Source organism: Gigantopelta aegis, chromosome 3 (genome assembly GCF_016097555.1).
Source record: "Gigantopelta aegis isolate Gae_Host chromosome 3, Gae_host_genome, whole genome shotgun sequence".
Taxonomy (NCBI): domain Eukaryota; kingdom Metazoa; phylum Mollusca; class Gastropoda; order Neomphalida; family Peltospiridae; genus Gigantopelta; species Gigantopelta aegis.
The window spans coordinates 95,129,307-95,148,153 of NC_054701.1; the positions used below are offsets into that span (position 1 = coordinate 95,129,307).

Here is an 18,847-nt window from a genome sequence, read left to right on the forward strand (position 1 = left end):
AACTCTCCTGCCTAATTCGTCCCAGGCGTGCCAAGTCAGGCGAATATGCTGGCCAATCCATCCTGGTGATACCTTGTTGTCTGAGAAAGTCCGTTACCACCCTGGTGCGGTGGGGTCTGGCATTGTCATCCTGCAGAACTGCCCCGCCGCCAATCTGCTGAAGGCCTGGGAGAACCAACGGCCGGATAATCTCATTCAGATAGCGGATTCCATTCAGATTGCCATCCACCACATAGAGGGGGGTCCTGTGGTGGATAGAGATGCCGCCCCACACCATGATGCTGCCACCACCGAACCAGTGACGTTGTCTAACGTTAACGTCAGTGAAGCACTCCCCAGGATGTCTGTAGACACGAACCCGACCGTCGTTGAACTGGAGACTAAACCTGGACTCATCAGTGAACATCACTCAACCCCACTTAACATGTTGCCACCGCAGATGAAGCGTGCACCAGTGACGTCTGGCCATTCTGTGACATGGTAGGAGTGGTGGTCGAACAGCCTGGCGACGGCAGCGTAGATTATTGGCTCTCAGACGATTGCATATGGTTTGATCAGACACTCGAGTTCCAGTTGCTGTCCGCAGATTGTCATGTAATCGGCGTGCAGTGGTTGTGCGTTGATGTAGAGCCATATTGGTGATGTAGCGTCCTCTCTATTTGTAGTGCTTCGGGGTCTTCCCGAACGTGGACGATTTCGAACAGAATTCGTTGCTTGGTACCGTTGCCACAGTCGGCCAACGACACTCTGACTGACACCAAGTCTCAGAGCAACATTTCTTTGCGTATTGCCATCCTGAAGCCAAGCAATAGCCCTTCCTCGATCTTCGATAGTCAGTTGAAGTCGTACCATTGTCGAATTTGGAGTGTGCACCGTACACGAACGCAAGCTCCAATTATATGGAAATTCAGCATTGGGAACATGGAATACATGTGCAAAGCGTGCAAATGAAGCGCTTTGTGAAAAAGCAAGTTATGGACACTTAGCAGACCTTTCGCTTTCGCCCTAATTTAAGTGCAAATGTAAGCATGTTTTCGCCATTAGAACTAGTCGACAGTGTCAATGACAGTGGATTTTAATTCATTTATGGGTTGCTTAGACCCACTTTCGTCAAAATGGAACAATACCATGCGTGACATTATGGTCTAGCTAATATAATTGACATTCAGAAAATAATGTCGAAAATATCGTCTGACCCTTAAATTCTTTTGAGTAGTATATTTCATTTAGTTATTACTTATTTACATGTAGCCAGTATGTCTGTAAATCAGTGAAATGACCATTGTGAAGTCAAGTGTACCTTGACCCTGTACAATGGGATCCTATAAACATGTGATTATGGTAACTGTTGGTATATGAAGTGTACTGTGAATATGATGCAGAAAACAACACTTTAAGAATAGCTGTATCTATGTGATATTGGTAACTGTTGGTATATGAAGTGTACTGTGAATATGATGCAGAAAACAACACTTTAAAAATAGCTGTATCTTTAAGACTGTGAATATGATGCAGAAAACAACACTTTAAGAATAGCTGTATCTATGTGATCATGGTAACTGTTGGTATATGAAGTGTACTGTGAATATGATGCAGAAAACAACACTTTAAGAATAGCTGTATCTATGTGATCATGGTAACTGTTGGTATATGAAGTGTACTGTGAATATGATGCAGAAAACAACACTTTAAAAATAGCTGTATCTATGTGATCATGGTAACTGTTGGTATATGAAGTGTACTGTGAATATGATGCAGAAAACAACACTTTAAGAATAGCTGTATCTATGTGATCATGGTAACTGTTGGTATATGAAGTGTACTGTGAATATGATGCAGAAAACAACACTTTAAGAATAGCTGTATCTATGTGATTATGGTAACTGTTGGTATATGAAGTGTACTGTGAATATGATGCAGAAAACAACACTTTAGGAATAGCTGTATCTATGTGATTACGGTAACTGTTGGTATATGAAGTGTACTGTGAATATGATGCAGAAAACAACACTTTAGGAATAGCTGTATCTATGTGATTACGGTAACTGTTGGTATATGAAGTGTACTGTGAATATGATGCAGAAAACAACACTTTAAAAATAGCTGTATCTATGTGATTATGGTATATGTTGGTATATGAAGTGTACTGTGAATATGATGCAGAAAACAACACTTTAAAAATAGCTGTATCTATGTGATTATGGTATCTGTTGGTATATGAAGTGTACTGTGAATATGATGCAGAAAACAACACTTTAAGTAGCTGTATCTATGTGATTATGGTAAGTTGGTATATGAAGTGTACTGTGAATATGATGCAGAAAACAACACTTTAAAAATAGCTGTATCTATGTGATTATGGTATATGTTGGTATATGAAGTGTACTGTGAATATGATGCAGAAAACAACACTTTAAAAATAGCTGTATCTATGTGATTATGGTATATGTTGGTATATGAAGTGTACTGTGAATATGATGCAGAAAACAACACTTTAAGAATAGCTGTATCTATGTGATTATGGTATATGTTGGTATACGGTTTGTACTGTGCAATATGATGCAGACTATTCCAATCAAAATAGCTGTATCTATGTGATTATTATCTGTTTGTATATGAAGTGTACTGTGAATATGATGCAGAAAACAAACTTTAAGAATAGCTGTATCCTTAGTTGGTATATGAGAGTGAAAAACTGTTTGATCTGTTTACGGTATATACTGTATAGTATGATGCTGTACATCTGATGGTTTTATGTGCACACTTTAAGAATAGCTGTATCTATGTGATTACGGTATATATATGAAGTGTACTGTGAATATGATGCAGAAAACAACACTTTAAAAATAGCTGTATCTATGTGATTACGGTATCTGTTTGTATATGAAGTGTACTGTGAATATGATGCAGAAAACATTTAAGAAGGATGTATCTATGGATTAGGTATCACTTGGTATATGAAGTGTACCAATATGATGTGTGTCCCTATTGTATCTATGTGATAGTGAATCTGCAGAGATCAAGTGTACTTTAAGGGCAGAAAGCTCAGTAATATGTCTATGTGATTACGGTATATGTTGGTATATGAAGTGTACTGTGAATATGAAGAAAACAACATTTAATGCCAGTGACCAGGTATTTCAAAAGTGTACTAATATGATGCAGGCAACAGGTACTTTAAGATTGTGTTACATTTTTACTATTAGTGATGACTGTGAATTTAACTAAGTGGTATCTGTTGGTATATGTTGGTATATGTGTACTGTGAATATGATGCAGAAAACAACACTTTAAAAATCTGCATATATGACCATGAATTACTGTGATAATGCAGAAAACAACACTTTAAGAATAGCTGTTCTATGTGATTAAATATGAAGTGTACTGTGAATATGATGCAGAAAACAACACTTTAAGAATAGCTGTATCTATGTGATTATGGTATCTGTTTGTATATACATGGCATATGATCAACAATAAAACTGTAAAATGTGATTACGGTATCTGTTGGTAAAAGTGTAGTGAATATTTTAAGAATTGTATTATGTGATTATGGTATTGTTGGTATATGAAGTGTACTGTGAATATGATGCAGAAAACAACACTTTAAGAATAGCTGTATCTATGTGATTATGGTATATGTTGGTATATGAAGTGTACTGTGAATATGATGCAGAAAACAACACTTTAAGAATAGCTGTATCTATGTGATTACGGTATCTGTTGGTATATGAAGTGTACTGTGAATATGATGCAGAAAACAACACTTTAAGAATAGCTGTATCTATGTGATTATGGTATCTGTTGGTATATGAAGTGTACTGTGAATATGATGCAGAAAACAACACTTTAAGAATAGCTGTATCTATGTGATTATGGTATCTGTTGGTATATGAAGTGTACTGTGAATATGATGCAGAAAACAACACTTTAAGAATAGCTGTATCTATGTGATTATGGTATATGTTGGTATATGAAGTGTACTGTGAATATGATGCAGAAAACAACACTTTAAGAATAGCTGTATCTATGTGATTATGGTATATGTTGGTATATGAAGTGTACTGTGAATATGATGCAGAAAACAACACTTTAAGAATAGCTGTATCTATGTGATTATGGTATATGTTGGTATATGAAGTGTACTGTGAATATGATGCAGAAAACAACACTTTAAAAATAGCTGTATCTATGTGATTATGGTATCTGTTGGTATATGAAGTGTACTGTGAATATGATGCAGAAAACAACACTTTAAAAATAGCTGTATCTATGTGATTATGGTATCTGTTGGTATATGAAGTGTACTGTGAATATGATGCAGAAAACAACACTTTAAGAATAGCTGTATCTATGTGATTATGGTATATGTTGGTATATGAAGTGTACTGTGAATATGATGCAGAAAACAACACTTTAAGAATAGCTGTATCTATGTGATTATGGTATCTGTTTGTATATGAAGTGTACTGTGAATATGATGCAGAAAACAACACTTTAAAAATAGCTGTATCTATGTGATTATGGTATATGTTGGTATATGAAGTGTACTGTGAATATGATGCAGAAAACAACACTTTAAAAATAGCTGTATCTATGTGATTATGGTATATGTTGGTATATGAAGTGTACTGTGAATATGATGCAGAAAACAACACTTTAAGAATAGCTGTATCTATGTGATTATGGTATCTGTTGGTATATGAAGTGTACTGTGAATATGATGCAGAAAACAATACTTTAAGAATAGCTGTATATATGTGATTATGGTATCTGTTGGTATATGAAGTGTACTGTGAATATAATGCAGAAAACAACTTCAAAAATAGCTGTACAGAAATAATCAATACAGCCCACAAACTGACCAAGAGACTAATTCACAAAGCTCTCTTAAACTCTCTTAAGCTCTCTTAACCAAGATCACATCATCCTTACAAGTATTTTTACATTGCACTGCGAGATAACAAAGTTGTGACAGTTTAGTGAATTAGGTCCATGGTTCACGGGGGAAATACATCTGGTATGTCATGTCCTGTAGCCAATTTTGTCACTGACATCTGAATTTCATGTGTTTACATTTTAACTTCAGTTTTAACAATGTTGTTCGTATGTGAACTGCTGTCTCAAATTCCAAATGTTTAAGACTGGACATTAAAAATACTAGTACCAACAAGATAATATAAAACTGCCATACATGGGCCAGATATGTAATATTAATGTTTTTAGAATCTACATCTGCAATGTAACCTGTCTAAACTGGGCCCTGAACAAATCGGAATCCCATCAAAACTGGTCAAGTTTTATGGTCTCCAATTTTGTAAATGTAAAATGTGAACCTGTAAACACTGGATCGACCCACTATAAATGTGCACCTCTAAAGACTGGATCAACCCACTATAAATGTGCACCTGTAAACACTGGATCGACCCACTATAAATGGGATATTTTACACCAATACTGATGGATTTGGGATAATTTCTCTGCAATATAATCAGCATATTGGCATGAAATATGTTAAATAACATCACAACGATCTGTTTAACACATTTCACTGTACAAGTATTGTACCAGAATCTATAAAGTGTTTGAATGGCGACAAACTACTAACTTTGGCGACAAACTACTAACTTTGAGAACAAACTATGTGTTGACCAGATTGGCCACTGTGAATGAGTTTGATGGATTTTCCCTGTATATTATGGACACTGTACCTCTTAGTTTGAAAAGTGCATAGAATTGCTAACCTTGTCTGTATACATGTGCGCACGCATGCACGCATGCACCAACACACACACACAGCCTGCACACATGCCTACATAAACAAGCGGTATATTCACAAAGTTAAAATTTCTTTGGTTTAACAACATCACTAAAGCACATTGGTTAATTTATCATCGGCTATTGGATGTCAAACATTTGGTAATTCTGATACAGTCTTAAAACAAAACCTGCTATATTTCAATTAGTAACAAGTGATCTTTTATATACACTTTCCCACAAACAAGATAGCACATACCCTGGCCTTTGATATACTAGTCGTAGAGCACTGAATGGATGGGGAAATCCCAATGGGTCTGCCGCAGAAGTTTGATCCTAGACTAAACACTTCAGGCGATCCTAGACTAAACACTTCAGGCGATCCTAGACTAAACACTTCAAGTGATCCCAGACTAAACACTTCAGGAGATCCTAGACTAAACACTTCAGGCAATCCTAGACTAAACACTTCAGGCGATCGTAGACTAAACACTTCAGGCGATCGTAGACTAAACACTTCAGGCGATCGTAGACTAAACACTTCAGGCGATCGTAGACTAAACACTTCAGGAGATCCTAGACTAAACACTTCAGGCAATCCTAGACTAAACACTTCAGGCGATCGTAGACTAAACACTTCAGGCGTCGTAGACTAAACACTTCAGGAGATCCTAGACTAAACACTTCAGGCGATCGTAGACTAAACACTTCAGGCGATCGTAGACTAAACACTTCAGGAGATCCTAGACTAAACACTTCAGGCGATCGTAGACTAAACACTTCAGGAGATCCTAGACTAAACACTTCAGGCGATCGTAGACTAAACACTTCAGGCAATCCTAGACTAAACACTTCAGGCGTCGTAGACTAAACACTTCAGGAGATCCTAGACTAAACACTTCAGGCGATCGTAGACTAAACACTTCAGGAGATCCTAGACTAAACACTTCAGGCGATCGTAGACTAAACACTTCAGGAGATCGTAGACTAAACACTTCAGGAGATCGTAGACTAAACACTTCAGGAGATCCTAGACTAAACACTTCAGGCGTCGTAGACTAAACACTTCAGGCGTCGTAGACTAAACACTTCAGGAGATCGTAGACTAAACACTTCAGGAGATCCTAGACTAAACACTTCAGGCAATCCTAGACTAAACACTTCAGGCGATCCTAGACTAAACACTTCAGGCAATCCTAGACTAAACACTTCAGGCAATCCTAGACTAAACACTTCAGGCAATCCTAGACTAAACACTTCAGGCGATCGTAGACTAAACACTTCAGGAGATCCTAGACTAAACACTTCAGGCGATCCTAGACTAAACACTTCAGGCAATCCTAGACTAAACACTTCTGGCAATCCTAGACTAAACACTTCAGGCGATCGTAGACTAAACACTTCAGGAGATCCTAGACTAAACACTTCAGGAGATCCTAGACTAAACATTTCAGGAGATCGTAGACTAAACACTTCAGGAGATCCTAGACTAAACACTTCAGGAGATCCTAGACTAAACACTTCAGGCGTCATAGACTAAACACTTCAGGCGTCGTAGACTAAACACTTCAGGAGATCGTAGACTAAACACTTCAGGAGATCCTAGACTAAACACTTCAGGCAATCCTAGACTAAACACTTCAGGCGATCCTAGACTAAACACTTCAGGCAATCCTAGACTAAACACTTCAGGAGATCATAGACTAAACACTTCAGGTGATATCATAGAATTGAGGGACCAAGTCATGTGATCCATCGAAATCCACAAATATATTGCTACTAAAAGAGTCAGGAACGGCCTTCAATTGACCTGGTGCAGAGTTTAAATGTGTTGAGCTAAGCGATGAAGATGTTCCAAGGTCAGGACATTAACAATATAATATCAATTGATGCAATAGCAATCAAATAATCTATAAAACCACAGCAATACACACCTAACTTTCTTTAAGAGACAATATGGTAAAATTAAATTAAACTTGTTATGTACTTTTTAAAACTAAAATACACACACACACACACACACACACACACACATATAGACCTGGAAATTAATACAGCACCCCCTGAATTGTATTGCAGCTAAAAAGGTGTCTAGAAGTTATTGTCCGTGTTGACAGTGTTTTTATTTACATGTATTTTGTATCTACTGGCTAGTTACTGAGATGGCATCAATAAATTACTTATGAGAGGCACATCAGTGTGATTCCAGTTCTATAGGTAATTACCACACATTTTAATACACATTTACAGTTTCTGTCTTTTTGTCTAGTATACATTAAATATTGAAGTACCGACAGTGTCAATTGCTGTCAATATTTTTCAATATCTTCTTTATACAGATAGCATTAATTTCAGAGTTTTGTGTCCTTGTGAAGTATACGCCACGTAGTACAACTAGGTGGTGCTTGATTAATGTCAGAGTTTTGTGTCCTTGTGAAGTATACGCCACATAGTACAACTAGGTGGTGCTTGATTAATGTCAGAGTTTTGTGTCCTTGTGAAGTATACGCCACGTAGTACAACTAGGTGGTGCTTGATTAATGTCAGAGTTTTGTGTCCTTGTGAAGTATACGCCACGTAGTACAACTAGGTGGTGCTTGATTAATGTCAGAGTTTTGTGTCCTTGTGAAGTATACGCCACGTAGTACAACTAGGTGGTGCTTGATTAATGTCAGAGTTTTGTGTCCTTGTGAAGTATACGCCACGTAGTACAACTAGGTGGTGCTTGATTAATGTCAGAGTTTTGTGTCCTTGTGAAGTATACGCCACGTAGTACAACTAGGTGGTGCTTGATTAATGTCAGAGTTTTGTGTCCTTGTGAAGTATACGCCACGTAGTACAACTAGGTGGTGCTTGATTAATGTCAGAGTTTTGTGTCCTTGTGAAGTATACGCCACGTAGTACAACTAGGTGGTGCTTGATTAATTTCAGGGTTTTGTGTCCTTGTGAAGTATACGTCACGTAGTACAACTAGGTGGTGCTTGATTAATGTCAGAGTTTTGTGTCCTTGTGAAGTATACGCCACGTAGTACAACTAGGTGGTGCTTAAATAATGTCAGAGTTTTGTGTCCTTATGAAGTATACGCCATGTAGTACAACTAGGTGGTGCTTGATTAATTTCAGAGTTTTGTGTCCTTGTGAAGTATACGCCACGTAGTACAACTAGGTGGTGCTTGATTAATTTCAGAGTTTTGTGTCCTTGTGAAGTATACGCCACGTAGTACAACTAGGTGGAGCTTGATTAATGTCAGAGTTTTGTGTCCTTGTGAAGTATACGCCACGTAGTACAACTAGGTGGTGCTTGATTAATTTCAGAGTTTTGTGTCCTTGTGAAGTATACGCCATGTAGTACAACTAGGTGGTGCTTAAATAATATCCCTCCCTCCCTCCCTCACACACACACACACACACACACACACACACACACACACACACACACACACACACACACACACACACACACACACTCACACACTCACACACTGAATGAACAGTGACAGAAAACCATCAACGTTTGATAGAAAGGTGCTGATCAATGATCAAGCGGTTCACGGCTCTGCAGTTTAAGCCGGCCATGGATTGTGTTGGCCTTGGTTTGGCGTGGACACGTTTCGCACTGCGTGTCAATATTGACCAGGGCTAAATTTAACAAGTGCTAACACGGCATGGAGCCTGCACACAAGGTGAAGCCGATAGTGTATTTATTATTAATATTTGGCACACCAATCAACAAATATTGGGGGTCTGTGAATAACTTTCTAAATAAAACTTTAATCAACTGCTTACGTACTTTCATGCCCTGCATACTTATACACGTATACCTTCATCTGTTTCTTATAAAGCAGGTACACCTTAATTGCTTTATGATGAAAGGGTACTAGAGTTTTGGTGATAATGACAAAGATAATAGTACCTGAATGAACAAAGTTTATTAATTATTTATTGAATTATTTATTGATCAAAGCTTGGGAAGAACAAATTAACTTTTAGAAGTGACAACAAACATACAGTGGATCCCAGCCAGGTAGTCCCTGGTAAAGCACAGCTTGACTAATCATCTCATAATCATCTCATTATCATCTCATTATCATCTCATTATCATCCCATTATCATCCCATTATCATCTCATTATCATCTCAATATCATCTCAATATCATCTCATTATCATCCCATTATCATCATCTTGTAGTTTGTGATGCTCCAGAGATCCAACACGTGTCATGGTGTAGTTGTACAACTGGTTTTAAAATGATGGAATCAGTTGCATACCTTGTATACCACATGGCTGAGCTGTAGTGATTTTACCTGGTTCCATCCACACCCAGCTCACCCAAAAAAGACAGGGACGGGGATCAATGGTTAATTTTAGCATGGGAGGGGCACATATTCCTCTGGAGTGCATCCCAGTGTTCGAGATTAAAAAATTTGGGCAGTATTCCAGTTGGATACTAACATTTCAAAATCTGGTATCCCACCTGAGAATTTAGTATCCCACTTGAATGAAATTCATAAATAACATTGTAACAAACTTGGACAATATTGTTACTTAACTTCACCAGTAAATGACGACTTTCACTGTTTCAGCGAAAAATAAAAACGCAGGATTAAAAAAATACAAGCAACATTATATGGTATTCTGGAGGGATACTGGGTTATTGAAGTCTGGTATCCAAAATTAAATCTGGGATATCGGGATACCGTTAATCTCAAATACTGTTTCAGTTGCCTACAAATCCAAATCATAATTACCCCATTTACATCACTATTCATTGCATGTTTGCATTTTTAATATTTTATGAGTTGTTTTTTTAATTAAAAAAGAAATACTGGACATTATACTAGGGTCAGTTGACCTACATGTGTATACTAATGGCAGGGTCAATTGACCTATAGTAAAAGTCAACTGACCTTGCCTTTAGTATAGGTTTATTTACCCTGCCTTTAGTATAGGTCAAATGTCAACTGACCTTGCCTTCAATATGACCGCATCAGTGTGTATGAGACATTACGACTGGTACTCACCTTCTCTGGACATGCCGACGGTGAAACACTTCTTAAGGCGACAGTACTGACAGCTGTTCCTCGTGAACGGTGTGATGTCACACTTCTCGTCATTAGCACATTTGTGTGTCATTCCCTGAGTTATACACCGTCGGAAGAAACCCTGCAAGCCAATCAGTCTGTAGGTGTAATACACATCACAAATATGTAATACAAGAAATATTATCTATATGTGTAATACATATAATATTTATTTATAGGTATAATACACATTACAGACATGTAATACGCGTAATACTTATCTGTAGGTGTAATACACATTACAGACATGTAATACGCGTAATACTTATCTGTAGGTGTAATACACATTATAGACATGTAATACGCGTAATACTTATCTTTAGGTGTACCGTATATCTTCGCCTGTAAGTCGATCTCGGCTATAAGTCGAGTCCCTAATTTCAAGCCCTGAAAACATATTTTTTAATTGACCCATTTATAAGTCGACCCATGAAAAACAACTTATAAATATTGAAGTATTTCTTATTTTCAGCACATGAGAACAATAATGTACAACATTTGAACAAAAGAAAATTATTTTACAAACTTCGGTTTTCACGTTTTGTACATCGGAATCAAACTACATAGCATCAAAACGAAATATTACCTTAGTAGATAGTGAAAGCTGTTTGACTGTTACCGTATTGGCACTGTACAGCATGGTTTTGTGCTCAGACAACAACTTTATTTATAAACACTGACAACAGATCACTATGATAAAACTAAGAGTATCTCATGTTTTGCCGCCATATTAATACATGTAAGGAGGATAACTTTGAAAAGTACACTGGTTTTTGTACCAAATGATGTATGTCCCTATTGCTCTAGTGAACTGCAGAGACCAGTCTAAGCTCAGGAAAAGCTCAGTAATATTCATGAAGTTAATCACCGACAAAACATTGTTTGAACAACCATTAATGCCAGTGACCAGATTTCAAAATAAACTCAGGCAACAGGTAGTTAGTATTGTTTACATTTTTGCTATTAGTGATGACTGTTATTTTAACTAAGTGGACTGTTCTCTTGGCATGTGAGTGAGATCGCACGCCTTTTTGCATAACCAAAACCATTCTAATGCCCCCCAAAAAAAGGTTATAAAAAATAAATGTGTCAAATTAATATACAGGACATATTTCAACAATAAAACTTGTAAAATAATCCCCAAAACATCATATATTTGGGTGAAATTTTTTTACCCTTATAAGTCGACCCCCCAAGTTATAAAATAATTTTTGGGTGAAAACAAATCGACTTATAGGCGAAGATATACGGTAATACACATTACAGACATGAAAAATGCGTAATACTTATCTGTAGGTGTAATACACATTACAGACATGTCATGTTATGTCATAGGGTTTTACGTGCACATTCAGAACAAGCTGTTGTAGCACACGCCTGTAGTGAGCACAAGAGCCGGCCAAGGCCGGCTCCTCCGTGCACGACAGGAAAGGTGGGGGGAGGAGAAGAGGAGGGACCGCCTGCACTGGCAGATGCAAGGGAGCACCAGCAGCCCGATCAAATCGGTAGCAGGCGGGTGGGGGTGGTGGTGGTGCTATGGAATTTGAATGGAGCAGTTAAATGCCAAAGAGAAAAGGGTGCGCAATTTTGATTGAGGGAATTTTGCGCAATTTTGAACGGTCGGTCGAAAGGTAAATGGCCGAGCTAATATAGGTTTTGATATTAGTGAATCGAGAGTAGCTTGTTAATTTTAGACCTTTATGATGCTGTGGTATCTCCCTAGGTTGCCCATACGGCCCTTATAAAGGGCCTGACCACTTCTGGTCGAGGCATCACCAAGTACCAAGTTATTACCAGCAGCAACATAATACGCCTAATACTTATCTGTAGGTGTAATACACATACTTATCTGTAGGTGTAATACACGTTATAGACATGTAATACTTATCTGTAGGTGTAATACACATTACAGACATGTAATACAAGTAATACTTATCTGTTATTTATCTGTAAGTGTAATACACATTACAGACACATAATACTTATCTGTAGGTGTAATACACATTACAGACATGTAATACACGTAATACTTATCTGTTATTTATCTGTAAGTGTAATACACATTACAGACATGTAATACGCATAATACTTATCTGTTATTTATCTGTAAGTGTAATACACATTACAGACATGTAATACACGTAATACTTATCTGTAGGTGTAATATACATTACAGATCTGTAATACACATAATACTTATCTGTAGGTGTAATACACATTATAGACATGTAATACGCGTAATACTTATCTGTTATTTATCTGTAAGTGTAATACACATTACAGACATGTAATACACGTAATACTTATCTGTTATTTATCTGTAAGTGTAATACACATTACAGACACGTAATACTTATCTGTAGGTGTAATATACATTACAGACATGTAATAAACGTAATACTTATCTGTTATTTATCTGTAAGTGTAATACACATTACAGACATGTAATACAAGTAATACTTATCTGTAGGTGTAATATACATTACAGACATGTAATACATGTAATACTTATCTGTTATTTATCTGTAAGTGTAATACACATTACAGACATGTAATACGCGTAATACTTATCTGTTATTTATCTGTAAGTGTAATACACATTACAGACACATAATACTTATCTGTAGGTGTAATATACATTACAGACATGTAATACACATAATACTTATCTGTTATTTATCTGTAAGTGTAATACACATTACAGACATGTAATACACGTAATACTTATCTGTAGGTGTAATATACATTACAGACATGTAATACACATAATACTTATCTGTAGGTGTTATACACATTACAGACATGTAATACTTATCTGTAGGTGTAATATACATTACAGACATGTAATACATGTAATACTTATCTGTTATTTATCTGTAAGTGTAATACACATTACATACATGTAATACACGTAATACTTATCTGTAGGTGTAATACACATTACAGACATGTAATACTTATCTGGAGGTGTAATACACATTACAGACAAGTAATATTTATCTGTAGGTATAATACATATTACAGATATGTAATACAGGGTTTAAGCTGCAGTTGCCAAATTAATAAATGTGATTTAAAGTTAAATTTGGAGAATGTATATGTCGTTACCAATTTACCTAAAAGCTCATTCGTAAACCACATTTTGTTTATGTGTGTATAGCTATTTAAACCAAAAAACTGTTTGGGTAAATGTTACTTGAATTTGGCTATGGATTTTCTGACAACATCGGCAAATTGCTATAACTTTTTGGCAATTTCTTAAATAGATCTTGGAAAAAATCTGCATTTTAGAAAATTATTGCATTTGCCCTAAACATTTACATTTAAAAAAAGAAAAAAAAAAAGATTTAATTTAATCTGTGTTCTGCAGGAGAAGAACATACATTGCAAGCCTTGAAATATGTTTAATGTACAAGTAACATGTGCACACAGTGATAAGAAGAGCAGTGGGGGATTTGCGGTTTACGTTCAGTCCTAAACATAGACTTCAATTTGTGTGCTAAACTATACGACCAGCCGCCTGCACCACTCTGTACCACAACAAGATATTTTCTTTAATAATAATATTCCCATTCTGTGAGCTTTGTTGGATTTATCTAATCCATCTGATGATGTCTGGCAAACTATAATGCAGTGGAAACGTAGACCCTCACAGAAACGGCCGTCATTCCGTTTGCGGGGCAATCCTTACCCTAACACAAGTATCAAGAGTGGTGTTTGGTTAGCACTGTGGTAAGCCTGGGCCACAGCCACAATACATGGCCAGCGCCGCTAAAACCGTACGTGTTGTTTATGGTGAGCAAAACGTGGAATTGTTAGCATTCGTCAAACTGGAAGTGATGTGTGTAGCCATGCATGTCCGAACATTCCTGCCAGGCCAGAAAACATTTAATGAAGTCTTCTCAACAGGTGTCTATTTATACCTGGAGACCAGCTAGCATGGTCCACCTGACCTTTAAAATGGTATTAGTTACAATATACTGAGGGAAGTGAATAGGGTATCACAGAAAGACGGACAGCCGAGTGTGACCGCAACTATACATCTATTACCCTGATTTAGGGCTTCAGGAAGTTAACCCACATCACTGACATTTAATCAACATTACATCCTTGTATTGTATTGAGATATTACTCTGCTACAGTGAGTTAAATCTCGTCTACAATATCAAGTGGTCCTGTATTTCTTTCTCTCAGTATAAGTAACACAAAAAACGTTAAAATTAACATGGCATTGGAAACATGGTTTCATATGATACTATTCATATTTTTGATACTATTCGCTAGATTAGTGATGTTATTTCCCCTTGATGATTTTTCGTAAAGAAATATTTTTTATCTAGAATTGAGATAAGCATCTATAATTCCAATGCCCAGTCTATAAATACAGTTAGCCTATAACACCTGCTATATTTTAATCAGTGTGTAAATCTGTCACTAAATCCAGGGATATGTTTTCAATGATTCCAGTGAAATGTTAACAAGAGTACGAGGAGTTTGACAGAGAAGCACACACGTTACTGAATGTGTTATATCAACTGATAACGAAGATATGTTAACAAGAGTACGAGGAGTTTGACAGAGAAGCACACACGTTACTCAATGTGTTATATCAACTGATAACGAAGATATGTTAACAAGAGTACGAGGAGTTTGACAGAGAAGCACACACGTTACTCAATGTGTTATATCAACTGATAACGAAGATATGTTAACAAGAGTACGAGGAGTTTGACAGAGAAGCACACACGTTACTCAATGTGTTATATCAACTGATAACGAAGATATGTTAACAAGAGTACGAGGAGTTTGACAGAGAAGCACACACGTTACTCAATGTGTTATATCAACTGATAACGAAGATATGTTAACAAGAGTACGAGGAGTTTGACAGAGAAGCACACACGTTACTCAATGTGTTATATCAACTGATAACGAAGATATGTTAACAAGAGTACGAGGAGTTTGACAGAGAAGCACACACGTTACTCAATGTGTTATATCAACTGATAACGAAGATATGTTAACAAGAGTACGAGGAGTTTGACAGAGAAGCACACACGTTACTCAATGTGTTATATCAACTGATAACGAAGATATGTTAACAAGAGTACGAGGAGTTTGACAGAGAAGCACACACGTTACTCAATGTGTTATATCAACTGATAACGAAGATATGTTAACAAGAGTACGAGGAGTTTGACAGAGAAGCACACACGTTACTCAATGTGTTATATCAACTGATAACGAAGATATGTTAACAAGAGTACGAGGAGTTTGACAGAGAAGCACACACGTTACTCAATGTGTTATATCAACTGATAACGAAGATATGTTAACAAGAGTACGAGGAGTTTGACAGAGAAGCACACACGTTACTCAATGTGTTATATCAACTGATAACGAAGATATGTTAACAAGAGTACGAGGAGTTTGACAGAGAAGCACACACGTTACTCAATGTGTTATATCAACTGATAACGAAGATATGTTAACAAGAGTACGAGGAGTTTGACAGAGAAGCACACACGTTACTCAATGTGTTATATCAACTGATAACGAAGATATGTTAACAAGAGTACGAGGAGTTTGACAGAGAAGCACACACGTTACTCAATGTGTTATATCAACTGATAACGAAGATATGTTAACAAGAGTACGAGGAGTTTGACAGAGAAGCACACACGTTACTCAATGTGTTATATCAACTGATAACGAAGATATGTTAACAAGAGTACGAGGAGTTTGACAGAGAAGCACACACGTTACTCAATGTGTTATATCAACTGATAACGAAGATATGTTAACAAGAGTACGAGGAGTTTGACAGAGAAGCACACACGTTACTCAATGTGTTATATCAATTGATAACGAAGATATGTTAACAAGAGTACAAGGAGTTTGACAGAGAAGCACACGTTACTCAATGTGTTATATCAACTGATAACGAAGATATGGCCAGGACAAGGAGTCCTTTAATGTGTAGTAATTACGGCTAGCTCTGGCGCTCACCAAATTCACAACAGTTGGATAATTTGATTCTAATTTAGTTGAATAATTTCATGAAGTAAATGATATTTTGTCAGAAAATAACTTGAGTTTCTGCAGTTTTGATAGATAATTTGGTGGAATTTTCTGCTAACCCAGAGCTAGCCCTGAGAAAAGCATGAAAAGTAAGTGACAGTGACCTAGTTATTGTACACAGCACACTGCCATCACATATTGTACTTGTATGGAAGGTTTGATGAAATAAGGAAGATAATCCATCTCATAATCTTACGCTTCCAACACAAAATCTGGGATTCGAACAAGCATGGAATCCTACTAAATGGCCGTGTGTATATGCATCACAATTATTATTCATGCTAACCTAGTTCTAGCACAACCAATATGCTATACAACTTGAATCATAATCTCCAGAATTGTCTTCCCTTGCCGGATGTACAGTAGTAAACAACAGAGGACTCCAGAATTGTCTTCCCTTGCCGGATGTACAGTAGTAAATAGTGGAGGACTCCAGAATTGTCTTCCCTTGCCGGATGTACAGCAGTAAACAGTGGAGGACTCCAGAATTGTCTCCCCTTGCCGGATGTACAGCAGTAAACAGTGGAGGACTCCAGAATTGTCTCCCCTTGCCGGATGTACAGCAGTAAACAGTGGAGGACTCCAGAATTGTCTCCCCTTGCCGGATGTACAGCAGTAAACAGTGGAGGACTCCAGAATTGTCTCCCCTTGCCGGATGTACAGCAGTAAACAGTGGAGGACTCCAGAATTGTCTCCCCTTGCCAGATGTACAGTAGTAAACAGCGGAGGACTCCAGAATGGTCTCCCCTTGCCAGATGTACAGTAGTAAACAATGCAGGACTCCAGAATTGAAGACTTGGTTGATGGTCTACCTGTACGTTGATGTACTACTATACATCCAGCAATGGAACACGATTCGGCAGTGGAGGTTACCACTCAGGTTGTATAGCATATTGGTTGTGCTAACACAGTAAGTTGAATAACACTAATACTGAATGTACCTTGGCACTACTATATTTGTTTTCTGGGCTCAGTAAACTTTATTTATATATAAAAAAATAATAATAAAAAATATTCTTTACTGTGGCACTTGAGTGTTTATTCCATGTGTATGGATATATATATATATATAGTGAAGGACATCTTACACAGGGCTTCTACAATGTTTATACAATCCACTAGCAGTGGGATCAGTGATTTAAAACATTTACTAGCCACAATTAAAAATTCACTAGACCAAGTTTACTTTAAGTTAATACAATTTTACTAAATAATAGTAATAATCAGATGTCACCTAAAGAGGGAGATATAGCTTAGAAACACTAACATCGAAGGGTTGGAGTGGGTTCAGGAAATAAATATTTACAAAATAGACTTAAATGCAACATTTGATACATTTTCACTTGCTGGCATGTCAATAGTAGTTATTTACTAGCCCAACCTTGAATACCACTAGCCATGGGAGTGGGGCTACCATAATCTTGAAGCTCTACCTTGAATACCACTAGCCATGGGAGTGGGGCTACCATAATCTTGAAGCTCTACCTTGAATACCACTAGCCATGGGAGTGGGGCTACCATAATCTTGAAGCTCTACCTTGAATACCACTAGCCATGGGAGTGGGGCTACCATAATCTTGAAGCTCTACCTTGAATACCACTAGCCATGGGAGTGGGGCTACCATAATCTTGAAGCTCTACCTTGAATACCACTAGCCATGGGAGTGGGGCTACCATAATCTTGAAGCTCTACCTTGAATATCACTAGCCATGGGAGTGGGGCTACCATAATCTTGAAGCTCTACCTTGAATACCACTAGCCATGGGAGTGGGGCTACCATAATCTTGAAGCTCTACCTTGAATACCACTAGCCATGGGAGTGGGGCTACCATAATCTTGAAGCTCTACCTTGAATACCACTAGCCATGGGAGTGGGGCTACCATAATCTTGAAGCTCTACCTTGAATACCACTAGCCATGGGAGTG

General features: G+C 37.3%; 1 protein-coding gene across 6 annotated transcripts in view; it reads right to left on the bottom strand.

The window, feature by feature from the left end:
- LOC121369391 (probable nuclear hormone receptor HR3) overlaps positions 1-18,847 on the bottom strand; it is a 200,866-nt gene that overhangs the window by 49,147 nt on the left and 132,872 nt on the right. For all 6 annotated transcript variants that reach the window (XM_041494462.1, XM_041494461.1, XM_041494464.1 and 3 more), the window contains one exon: positions 10,780-10,921. In XM_041494462.1, coding sequence (XP_041350396.1) covers positions 10,780-10,921 — 142 coding nt within the window. The remainder of the gene's footprint in view (positions 1-10,779; positions 10,922-18,847) is intronic.